The sequence below is a fragment of the Pezoporus wallicus genome, unplaced genomic scaffold (assembly GCF_028554395.1).
Source record: "Pezoporus wallicus isolate ANWC-B61680 ecotype Strahan unplaced genomic scaffold, APGP_CSIRO_Pwel_v1 contig_787, whole genome shotgun sequence".
In the NCBI taxonomy this organism is placed as follows: domain Eukaryota; kingdom Metazoa; phylum Chordata; class Aves; order Psittaciformes; family Psittacidae; genus Pezoporus; species Pezoporus wallicus.
Window position 1 is genome coordinate 253,713 of NW_026641881.1, and position 12,689 is coordinate 266,401.

Below are 12,689 nucleotides of genomic sequence, written 5' to 3' on the forward strand. Positions count from 1 at the left end.
AAAGGTAAAGATTATTTGGTATCAACATGATAGGGGAGATCTTACTGCTACCTTAAATTACTTACTGGTAGGGTACAAAGAAGATGATGACAAATTCTTGGAAGTGGCACAGTGGCAAGACAAGAAGAAAGAGTCATGACTTGTACTAAAGGATATTTTGAGTAGACATAAAGGAAAAAAAATTCTACAGCTTGAGACTTTGGCCAGAGGCAGCTTTAAGAGGCTGCAGAATCTTCACCTTTAGAGATAAGTTAAACTTGACGGGACAAGGCACTGAGAAACCTGACTTAAATTTGAATTTAGCTCTGCTTTGACCAGAAGGCTGAAATAAATGACATCTAGAGGTCCACTCATACCTTAGATACTCTGTGACTGTATAAACCAGACATCTAACATTGGTCAAATTAATCCTACCTGAACACTGTGAGAGATTCAAAAGGTTCTGCCTTACAGACATTGAAGGAGAGCTCCTCTGTCACACCCATCAGGTGTGTTTCCATTAGGAAACATCAATTCTACCTTCCAGGTAATATAGTTGAATCTTTTGGGTTTTTCTCTGTACAGTTCTGTAACTCAGATATTTCACTCCATCTTGAGCCCTTGAAAAGCTGTGTTTAAACAGTATTGCCAGATAGATTCTTCCTTTCTACAAGCTTATTTTTTATCTACTGCATCTTTTTAATCAAATCTCTAAATACTATGGGTTTATAAGAGACTTTTGCTGCATTATTTCTGATGTAGTAATATAAAATTAAATCATCTTATAAAACCAGCAAACGCAGAATAATCAACTATAATATGTGTATATATTAGCTCTGAGGAAAGATAAGTACATTAAAGAGCCTGCACCACTCAGAAATGCAGTGCTGCAGTTATGGTGAAATTCTTAAAAGAACAAAGATCTCAAGTACCTGCAGGCTTGAGATCTGTAGGTACATATATGACAGGTATATATCTGCAGGTATATACCTGCAGGTATACCTACTGAGTATCAGCTAATCAGTTAAGTATGTTTAAAAATGTGACTAGAATACAGACTTAAGCTTTTAAAGTTGAAAATGTAGAAGACAATCATGTTAAGATAGGTGCAACATGGCATTCTTACCTCCCATGACACCTGAGCACATGCAGCAGATCTGCATGCCACTTGAGGGGGCCTGCACTGATCTGGTGGTCCAGGTGCTGTAGTTATTTCACATTTTTCCGAGTAAAGTCCGAACTATTAAAAAAGGAATTGATAGAAATAAATTGTAAAAATAAAATTACCACTTTTTAAGTTAAGAGTTTACCATAGTTGGGACACAGAATCACAGAATATAATACTGAAACTTTGCATTACTTGCTTATAAAATAAATATTTGTGGAATGTGAATTCAGGATTTATTTCAGTATTTGACTATTCTCCAAAACAGCTCAAGAATCTTCTCCACAGCAAATGCAATCAGAATAAATTTTACATTTCAAACTCTCAAGCAAAACAGGAAAGTGACATCCAAATCCTTATTTTGAAATTTTGTGATGGCTGCACTGTAGATCACACAATTTGTAATTGCCTATTTATATCTATCTCAAAGAAATAAAGAATTGAAAAAATGCTTGAGCTATAAACCACTCTTAGTAGAGGGTGGGTAAGAAGTGAGGTCAATGCTTTAAAGCCTTAAGTTATAGACTTGTTCACAAACAGCAACTGGTTTTGAGAGTCCTTATGAAGAGAATGTTATGGAACAAATGCAAGCAGCCCTGCCTGCCTCTCTGTCTTCAAATAAGGTCTTTGGAAATGTAATTAAATAGAGCTTGTTCTACAGCAACAGTTGGTTTAAACACATTTAATACTCCAAATAGAGAAAATAGTCTTGTAACTGATAGAACATTACTCAGAAGTTAAACTAAATATACAAAAAAGAGCTACGAAATGCTAATAATTATGTTCTAGAACACCAACAGTGGTAAAAATAAAGATCAATTTACAAAGCTGTATACAGAAAATAATTTACTACCTTACTTCACATGAGAACATTAAAGTTGCAACAATGCTTTGATAAAGTACTTACCATTTTCTAACCATTTGCCAATGCTATCATTCAGATACAAGACATAATGAGATATTTTCCCTTCATCTAAACCCCTCTTTATAATAAACTGATGTTTAATGGTCTGTTCCCACATAACGATAAGCCATGTGAATCAGATGACTCTACATCAGGAAATCCTAATTGTTGTTAAATGTTTCTTTTAAAAGAGAAGATCCTTATTAGTGATTGCAGTCTCTGGAACTAATTTCATTCCAGACTGTCTCCTTACCCCAGCCTTGTTAGCTGCTCGCAGTCTGAAGCTGTATGTCCTCCCTGGAAGAAGGCTGCCTACTGTGCATTCAACATCAGAGCCTTGGTAAACCTCTCTGTGTTCATCCGTTTCTGTATGACACATTTCCAGACCATAGCAGGTAATGGGTGAACCACCATCTACCTGAGGTGGTCCTGAAAGTGAGAAAGAATGAAAAGCTCATTTAATTTTAAGACATAACACATTTGTATCCCTTACACTCACTAACAGTTGTAATAGAATTACCCCAGCGCAGCTGAATTTCTCTTGCTCTTGGTCTACCCTGTAGCCTTGGAGGCTGGCATAGGCCAGGAACCACTGCTGGTGTCTGCACCAGTAAAGAATCAGATGCCTACAAAGGAAAGATAGATTAATAAAGGGGCTAGAACAAGCACTATCTATTATGGCACAAGTAAAGGCAAATGACTGAGTCAGAATCAGGATCTTCCATTTTATGAGCTACATCTTCATATACATGAAGATGCTTAAGTGATCTGGTATGTATTTCTCACAATACCTATATAAACATGCTCCAGTAATCACAAAATATGCAAAATTAACTTTTGTGTTTTGGTACACATGCAAGGGGTAGAAATTAAAACTGGTTAATTATCGGTACAAACCTAGTATAGATGTTTGAAATACGAAAATGTAAACTCATTCTCTTTTTCAACAGAGTGCAGTTTAATGATTTCTAAAACTTTACGGGTTGTATACTTTCTGTACAAGAATCCCTCAGAGAGCAAGAGTGGGCAGAAACGTCAGTCAGAAGAGATTGAAAAATATTGAAATTTCAACTTTTTCATTGCTTAGTAATACCTGATGTGTAACAAACCACCTCTGATTTGAAGTGCATGCAAAAATACATAGCATAACAAGCAGCAGATGGCACTCACTATTCTAGATGCAGACAGAAGTGAGTCAGTGTGTGGTAATTAGCTTCAGTGTGATACAGAACAAATGTGAGTTGGTAAGCCTTTTAGTTTACAAAAGAGATGCATTTTAGAGTCTCATTTCACAACTGCTTTCTACATATGTTCCAGAAGAGTGGGTTGGAAGTTTTGCGGCTTTTCAGTTCTTTTGAAATAGATTGTTGCACTGAACAACTGATGCTACTTAAAAAGTAGAATGTTTCTCATGAGGCTTGTCTGTGACAAGCTACAGAAAGTTTAATTACGTATTTCTTTACTATTCCTCTGTGGATTTCTGACACCTTCATAAAGTACCTGGGCTTTCTAAAAGTTATTTGCTCTTTGGTACTCAAATAATGTTTATTCTAAACTAATGGAATAGGTTTGGGCTGAGGGGAAGGAGGCTGGCAGCCCAAAATTCTCCAAAGACATATATGCATTTGTGGTTAGGAGACTGGAAGTATACTGCCTTCCCCCTTTCCCTGTACAACAGCAAGCTCAGCTCTGATGACAGGGAATGCACGGCAGCTGAGCCAGCACTGAAGGGGTTCAGATTTATTCTTAAGACAAGGTAGCTATGGGCAAGGCTTTCTTTGCAGGAGACTTCTATGTTGAGGAAGAACACATAGAAAAGGGAGGCTAGGGAAGAAATGGCAAACACCAAGAATACAAGGCTGTAAGTTTTTCAGGAGATCAGCTTGACAGTGAAGCCCTGCTGCAAGTGTGTAGAAAGCCAGGGCTGGCTTTGTTACACTTGCTGTTGGGAAGGAGGGAGAAGAATACTGCATGATATTTGTGGCACTGGAGGCTGAACTACACCACAGAAGGTACAGTGCAAGTGTGTATGTAATGTGTATATACAAGGCAGCATAGCAGGGCACACACGACTGGCTGGGAATACTGAAAACTAGGGCTATGTAAACATTTTGACTGTGGCTGAGACAGCATGAGAAGAGACTATGGAGCACAACCCTGTAAAGCCAGAGGAAAAACTCTGTCCTCCCCTGGCTGCTGGGCTGAATTGCCTGCTCAGGCAGGGAACTCATCACATAGAAAACATTAAATTAGCACTGCTGTCTTGGGTTAGGCCTTAAGGAATGACATTATACCACTGCATCACACAGGAAAAGACATAGTGTCTATTTCTGTAAAATTACTTTAAACAAAATACAATATCGGAAAAGAATATTCACATGTATTTCTTTAAAAAGTGGGCAGAAACATGAAATACTGTACATCAATACTTGAAGTTTTTCAAGGTACTACTTATGGCCATTTTGTTAGGCTCTTCTGTACAATATTTGCTGATTAACTACTGCACCAGATTTCCTTTAAGAGTGAAAAATTTTATTTAATAAAAATATTACCGTGCTTTGTCCTCCTTCCCCAACGCAATATACACGTAATCGATAGGAACAGCCAGGATTTAGTCGGTCACACACATGTTCCCTAGCAGCTCCACTGTATATTGTCTCCCATTTGTTTCCTGAAAGGTTAGGAATAAGCGTGCAATGAACCAAGGTGTAATTTGCCACACTTCAGCACCAGCCACAGCAGGGATCCTAGCTTCCGTAAGTGTGTGCATGATGTTTATAGAAGAAAAAATTAAGGCTTGCTTTGAGTTTCCTGGACAAAGATCCAATCATTTCATAAAGCTAGTTTCCCAGGTAAATTTGTGTAGATCTGCTGAAATATCATCCTTATTCACATTAACTAGGAGAGAATTTACTTTTAATGAAGAAGTTACTACTGGACTAGGAAGCACACTCAAACATAATAACCACATAAACAGAAAAGCTACAAATGCAAAGTTTTCCATGGAAAAGAAACTTTGAATGACAGCATTAATTCTGCAGACTGTAACTACAGTTTACAATTGATAAAGCTTGTTCCTAAAGCACTGGAGAAGTATGAACCTTCATTCTCAATGTGACTGTGTTTCTGAATTTATAAGGTTACTTAAGAGGTCTAGATTTTAAAATGATTTAGCTGGATAGCTTTATGCCCAGTTTAAAATATTGTTAATTTACTTTCTGTATAAAAGAACAGAAAGGCAAACAGCAGAAACAGTTATTTCAATGGTGTTACTGTTCTCCTTTAATAGTGATAAATGGAGCACTAGTTTTCATCTATCACACACATCCAACTGTTTTCTCACCTTAAAATGTCTGAAATGTGTGATTTCATTTCCAAAACAAAATACACCTCATTAATCAGTAAACCACAGAGCACCTCTTTTGACAGTTTTGAGGCATTTTATAAGGCAGAAAAAAAAGAACCTTCTGCAGACAAGCACCGACACCCCTGATTTTTTTTTAATGGCAGTCCCTTGCAATACCTTTCCCTATTATAATACACATTTTATTCTTCCCACAGGCACACATATACAGCAAAAAAAACCCCACAGCTGAATGCCAACATATGCTCCTAATACTTACCATTTAAGCCTTCAGACATTTCTACAACATATGTGTTTATCGCTGCTCCTCCACTGTCTTTTGGCGGATCTATAAAAACCCAGCAATATTACAACTAAGTGAGGTAAATTCAATGGTTTTGTAGCTTTTGAAGAAAATTTACAAAAGGCAAAATCAACAGCTAACTGGAGATGGGTGCTTATTTAGACAAATAGTATCCTAGTTCAGGATAGCTGCAAATGACTCAAATTCTCCTCTATATGAAGCTGCCAGCTCACAACCCTATCATATACTCTACAGATGATAAGTGTCAAGTGAATCAGGCACTCTGGAGATGCCACAGCAAATGTTTCAGTTAGTTTGACGTGTTCTGGAAGGCTGCCTGATTACGGTTTCAGAGACACAGTTCCTAATGATCCTGTAATTTGGACTGCAGATAGGAAAAGATTATCATACTGATTTGCATATAAGAATATTTCAAAATGATTTAAGGACAGGATTTAAAAAATATAAATAGTCTGGGAGGGAACAGAAGACAGGAGCTTCTGAAACTTCATCTCTGAATTTTTAATACATCACTACAAATTGAGTGCACTACCCTCCCTGGTATAATATTCATGTACAAGATATGAATCTACAGACCTCTATCTTTGACATACAATCCTGCAACTCTCTCAGAGCTGACTTAAGAGACCAGCAGAATTAGAATAATGTGGAAAAAGAATACTTTGGACAAACATAAAGACAGCTTGATACTTCAACACAGAAAGGTACTGCTACCTTAACATTACATTATGTATGTGCTGGATGAAACAGTGTTGCCTCTTAGACAAGGGTTACTATCATATCACACCTGCTAAACAAAATGACACTTCTTATATGGCACGTAGCACTTTCTTGGTTGGAAAGTAACAAATTACTCCAAATGAAAAATAGAATTACCACATAAAAATGAAGAGGGTATTACTGTTCAAAATAATGACTATTAAAGATTTTATGTATAGATATTTTAACTAGTTTTCAATTTACAAATTAGGTGCTTCTAATACCTTCATACATTATCTATCATCCATAAAAGATCAAGTATTGGGCCCTGATGTAGCAAAGCACTCTGGAAAGATGCAAGACTGGACTTGATGAGTTCTAATTATACTCTACACGTAATTATCAATGCAAAAGAATTAAATATGCTATTAAGCAGAAATAGGTAAGAAGTTTAGTTACCTCTGACAATAAATAACACCTTTAACTGTTTGATTTTCTGCTAAAGTACTGCATCACCCAGTACTGTTTCACCTTCTGTTTCACAGAATAAGGCTAAAAAAAAACCTGGAAAAGTTTCTTAAGAACCTTAGCGAATAGAAACATTTATGTATCAAACCCAAACACTGAAAAGAAAGATGGAACTTGGATCTTTGTTTTCAGCACAATCTTGTGGCACCTACTTTTTGTGCCAGAGAAACAGAACTTTTGTAGTACACCAATTACTGCTTTTTTAGTTACTGTAGTCACCTGCAATAGAAGTCCCTGTTATAATTTGTATATTATTCTTCCCACATAATCACCCTATTATGCTGGTACCCTAATTATTTTGAATCAATATTTTTCTCTTAGTTTCATGAAAATGGATCATAATGGTTCAGTGAACTGGAGTGTTACGCAAGTAAAACTTGGACTTCTATATACAAATATATATAAAACACTAGATATATATATGTATATATATATATATAATACAGACAACATACTCTAAACAAGAGTTGGACAGCAATCTTACCCCAGATTATTTTAAAACTCTGTGCATGAATTTTTCCTTTCACTGAGGGTTTTGAAGGTACCCCAGGCTTGTCTGCACATGTAATGTACTCTACTGTCTCACTTGGACTGCTTTTCCCTTCTGAGTTATAGGCAATGACCTGCAAATACATTAAAAAGTATTATAAACAGAACAGATGCACTAGCTAGTGGTACGCTGTTCACTGTTAATGGTAAGGTCAAACTAATGTATATAGTTATATTAGTTATTATATTATATAATTGTAACATATATATTATTATATTAGTTATATATTATAGTTATATATATTATCTATTATTATATATAATGTATTAGACATATAGCTACATAACAAATTATCAGAAGAACTAAAGCTATTATACACCTTCATTTTACATTTTCATCAATCCCATCGTTAAACAGGCACTATACTGAGATTAAAAATTCTTGCAAACTGCAAGCTAAAAAAGTCCTTATCAAAGCCCCCCAAACCCTAGTAATTGTGAAGCATAATAATACTACTAGTAGTAATAGCAACAATAACAGAATAACCTTGATATCTCTCAAATTCCAAATGTTGGTGCATAAAGTTCAGCTTCTACTTAGGATGCTTATGAGTTGCCTGACTGTAAAAGGGATCAGGACATCCAAATTTCAGTGACATTAATGGAATGTATGAGTGCTCAATATAGCACAAGCCATTTTAATTCAAGTCAACGACCTAAACACTTGCTCTTTCAAAACCATGTAAGATACTCAGAAATTGGCCAGGTCTAAGAACCATTCTTCCTTACTGGAGTTGCACCATTTATTGATAATGAACTACACACCATTTTTAAACTTCAACTGAAGGAACTCTGAAGTACTAAAAGTTTAATTACACTTTCTTGCTATTGAGGTAAGACTTTTTTAATGTATGTAAATAAAGGGCAAAAAATGATGCTTTACCAACTGCTAAAGAAACCTGAATAGCTAGGATGAATTAAGCAGAGCTCTCATGAGACTACAGTACCTTCTTTTAAGAATATATATTTAGAAATAAAAAGTGATTATATGGGTATGTTGTATTAACAGCAAAGGTGATATAAACCCTTCAGTCCCAGGGAAAATTATGGCAAAGGTTGTCATGGAAGTTATTTACAAGCACGTGATTTATCAAGGGTAAATTGTGTTTGACCAACCTGAGTGCCTTCTAAGATGAAACAACTTGCTCAGTAGATGAGGGGAGAGCTGTGGACATCATCTACCCTGATTTTAGTTTGACGTGGTCTCCCACAACATCCATGTAGACAGGCTGGTAAGATACAGACATAACAGATGGACCACAAGATGGGTGTGGAAAACCTGATAGAATGACAGGCTGAAAGGGTGGTGGTTAATGGTTTGAAGGTAAATTAGCAGTTGCTCATGACTGGATTTCCTCAGCAGTCAATTCAATGTCAGACACTTGGAAGTGATCTGGATGGCAAGATCACTTGGATGTGAATGTACCCTGCCCAGGTTTGCATATCGACTAAACTAGGAGCAGAGAGAGATATGCTGGAAGGAAGAGCTACCATACAGACTTTGACAATCTGGAAGATTGCCTCAACAAGAACTGTATGAGCTTTGGCAAAGATAAAGTCTTGCACCTGGGATGGAATAATCCAAGCAGCAATACAGTCTGGGATCTGACTAGCTAGTCAGCTTTGCTTTTTTTTTTTAGCTTTCCTGAAAAGGACCTTGGGATTCTGGTGGAGCTCAAGCCAAATGAATCAGCAAAGCATCCTGGCAGTAGCAAAGGCAAATTGTTTTGTGGGCTGCATCAGGAAGACTTTTGCCAGCAGAATGAGGGATGTGATTATGCCACTTAACTCAGCTCTTTTTAAACCATGCCTGGAATACCATGTGCAATCTTGGTCCTCCCAGTTCAAGAGACACACTGGGAAACTGAAGAGAGTTCAGAAGAGGACCAACATGATGATTAGAGGGTTGGAGAACCTGACACAGGAAAAAAGGCTGAAGGCTTATTCTGCCTAAGAAAAAAGAAGTTTCATTAAGGGGGACACAATCACAGACTTCTAATACCTAAAAGATAGCTATAGATGAAGATACTGTCTTCACAAGGATCTGTGATGACAGGACAAGAGACTGTAGACACAAAATGTGTTAGGGAAAATTCTAGCCAAATATAAGGAAATAAATTCATCACCATGAGAACAAGCTGCCCAGAGAAGAGGTTGAATCTCCCTTGCTGGAAATACTGAAGTCTTAGCTCAACAGAGCTAGAACAGGTTTGAATTGCATAATCCTTTCCAACTTAAACTTTTCTGTGATTCTAGGCAAACAAATTGCTATTCTTTACTTTCTATCTGTGTCTGCAGTTAGTTTACTATGTATTCCCATTTGTTCAAAACTGAACAATGTAAAAAAAAAGGATTTTTTTGCTTTTATATTTGTTTTAAAAATAAGCAGAACTGAAATAACAGCAGTAATGTCAGCACAGATTGAGAAAAGGAAATGTGAGTTAACAAGTATCTCAGACATTACGCTTCCTTATACGGTTTACAAGATTAACAATCATCTGATTGTCTTTGTACCGTTACAAATGAACAGGCACCGTTAGTATTTACATATTGCAATAAGGTTTAAAAGCCTTAAGGAATATTACTACTTATTAAGTCTTTCCCTGTATAATAAGAATTAAAGACCTGATTAGCGCAATATTTATTTCTTCTTTATACCCCATGAACGAGTGAACAGAGAATTCCATTTACTGTTTTGTTAAGAAAAATAGGGTATAATCATTAAGTTTTTTTTATTTTAATGACAAAATTAGGATGTGTAAGTTAACTACATATTTACTAGTAATAGGTATGATTAGCATATAGGAATACTTTCAAAGGAAGACTATGGTTAAGTCCTGCAAAAACTAGTTTCAAGGTTATTAGCTGTTCTTTAGATAACGTGTGGCCATAACAGTCTTAGCTTGGTGCAGTCCTTGGAGCACACTGCCTGTTTTACATTATTTAAATATTGAGTTATGTTAAAAAAAACCCCAACAAGTACTGCAAGACTAATCCCCATAATAACCCTTTCTAGTTAAGAAAGTAATCATCGTCAACAGGGCAAAATATCTGCTCTCATTTGAAAAAGGCTACCTATGTATTACTGTTAACTCAGAACAAATAAACCAATCCTTAAACTGTAACCTTTCATATTGCAAAGATGCTGCTCTTCAGCAGTTCACAATTTTTCCTTAGGAAATAGTATTTTAGGCGTAAGCAAGACAACAACTATCAACACTTTTTCCCCTGCAGAGATGAGATTATTCTGAGTCTACTTTGTACTGTGAGACATTCCTTAAGCTTTGTTCCAAAACCAAGCAACTGTTCAAGAGTGACTTACAACACAGAACAGCCCAGATTGGAAGGGACCTGAAAGATCATCTGGCCCAACCTTTCAGGGAAGAGCAATCCTAGGTGAGATTATCTAGCATGCTGCCCAGTTGCGTCTTGAAAGCATCCCGTGATGGGTCCCCCATATCCCTGGGGAAGTTGTTCCACTAACTGATTTTTTAACTGTGAAAAATTGATTTCTTACACCAAGATGAAACCTCACCCAGTGCAACTTGCACCTATTACCCCCACGTGCCTCCTTGTGAAGAAGAGAGTCTCCCTCCTCTTTGTAACCATCCTTTAAGTACTGGAAAACTGCAGTGAGGCTCTCCCAAGCCTTTTCTCCTCCAGGGAGAAAAGATCTAATTCCTTTTGTCTTTCCTTATAGGGCAGGTTCTCCAGCCCTTTCATCATCTTTGTGGCCTTCCTTTGGTCCCCCTCCTGTCTGTCTGTATCCTTCTTGAATTGGGGGGACCAGAACTGAACACAGTACTCTGGGTGTGGCCTGATGAGAACTGAATAAAGTGGGATGATCATGTCTCTTATCTCTGCTAGTAATGTCCCTATAGATGTAGCCCAGGATTCAGTTTGCCTTTGCTGCTGCAGGGCTGCACTGCTCACAGTCAGTTTGTCTGCCAGGACTGCCGGGTCCCTTTCAGCAAGACTGTTCCGAGCCTATACTCGACTCTGGTTATTCTGATCCAGGTGCAGGACTTTGCACCTGTCTGTTAACATTCATACTGTTGTTGCTAGCCTGCTCTTCTAGCCTGGATGGGTTAGAAGAATGGGCTAGCAGGAACTTCTCTGTAAGATGGGCCTCCCTTCTGATGTGTTCGTCTCACTACTCAGTTTGGTGTAACCAGGAAACTCGGTGAGGATGCTTTTAATTCCATCAGATAGATCATTTGTGAAGATGAACAGCATGGGGCCCCATATTGATCCCTAGGGGATCCTACTTCTGTCAGGCTGAGTAAAAAACACTGATAATCACCCTCAAGTGTGGCCTGCTGGCCAGTTTTCTACTCATCTCACAAAACCACTCATCCAATCTGTATCTTGCCAGTTTGTCCAGGAGAAGGCTGTAGGAAACCATATCCAAAGCTTTGCTGAAGTCCAGATAAACATCTACTGTTCTCCCCAGGCCAAACGAAAATGTTACTTTGAGGTGTAAGGTTATCAGGCTAGTCAAGCATGCTCTCTCTGCCTTCGATGTAGGCTTTTCTCAATCACCTGCTTTATTTGATCTGCAATAGTTTCCAGGAGGATGCTTCCATTACTTTCTCAGGGACTGAAGTAAGACTAATAGGCCTGTTGCTTCCTGGGTGCTTTTTTGGGCCCTTCTTGTAGATAGATATGACGTTTACCCTCTTCCAGTCATCAGAGGTATCCCCAATCTCTGTGGCTTTTCAACTATTATAGATAGTGGTGTTGCAACAATGTCAGTCACTTCTCTTAACATTCTGGAGCAGATTCTGTCCTGGCCCATAGACTGATGGGGGTTGAGCTCTTGCAAGAAGCCACAGCCCAGACCTTCCTCCACTAGTGGGTCAACACATGGTTTGTCATGGCTACCTGATCCTGTGATCTGGTGTCCAGCTATGCTGGTAAAGAAAGAGGCTAAAGAAATATCAAGAACCTCTGCTGGCATTATTAATAACCTGCTTCCCTGCCCTGCTTAGTAATGGGCCTATGTATATATTCCCTGTACTTCTGCTTACTGCTTATGTATCTGAAGAACCCATTCTTGTTCTTGACATCTTAGGCCAATTTAGTTCTAGCTGATCCTCAGCCTTCCTGACTGCATCTCTGCATGTCCTAGCAAGGTCCTTACAGTCCTTGATGGCTATTTGGCTACCTCTACATAGCTGGTATGCTTCTTTTTTTG

At 37.8% G+C, this 12,689-nt stretch overlaps 1 protein-coding gene across 8 annotated transcripts in view; it reads right to left on the minus strand.

The window, feature by feature from the left end:
- FNDC3A (fibronectin type III domain containing 3A) overlaps positions 1–12,689 on the minus strand; it is a 123,328-nt gene that overhangs the window by 10,626 nt on the left and 100,013 nt on the right. For all 8 annotated transcript variants that reach the window (XM_057425641.1, XM_057425638.1, XM_057425639.1 and 5 more), the window contains 6 exons: positions 7,428–7,566; positions 5,672–5,740; positions 4,601–4,719; positions 2,569–2,674; positions 2,302–2,477; positions 1,106–1,219 (listed from right to left, as the gene is read on the minus strand). In XM_057425641.1, the coding sequence (XP_057281624.1) occupies positions 1,106–1,219; positions 2,302–2,477; positions 2,569–2,674; positions 4,601–4,719; positions 5,672–5,740; positions 7,428–7,566 (723 nt within the window). The remainder of the gene's footprint in view (positions 1–1,105; positions 1,220–2,301; positions 2,478–2,568; positions 2,675–4,600; positions 4,720–5,671; positions 5,741–7,427; positions 7,567–12,689) is intronic.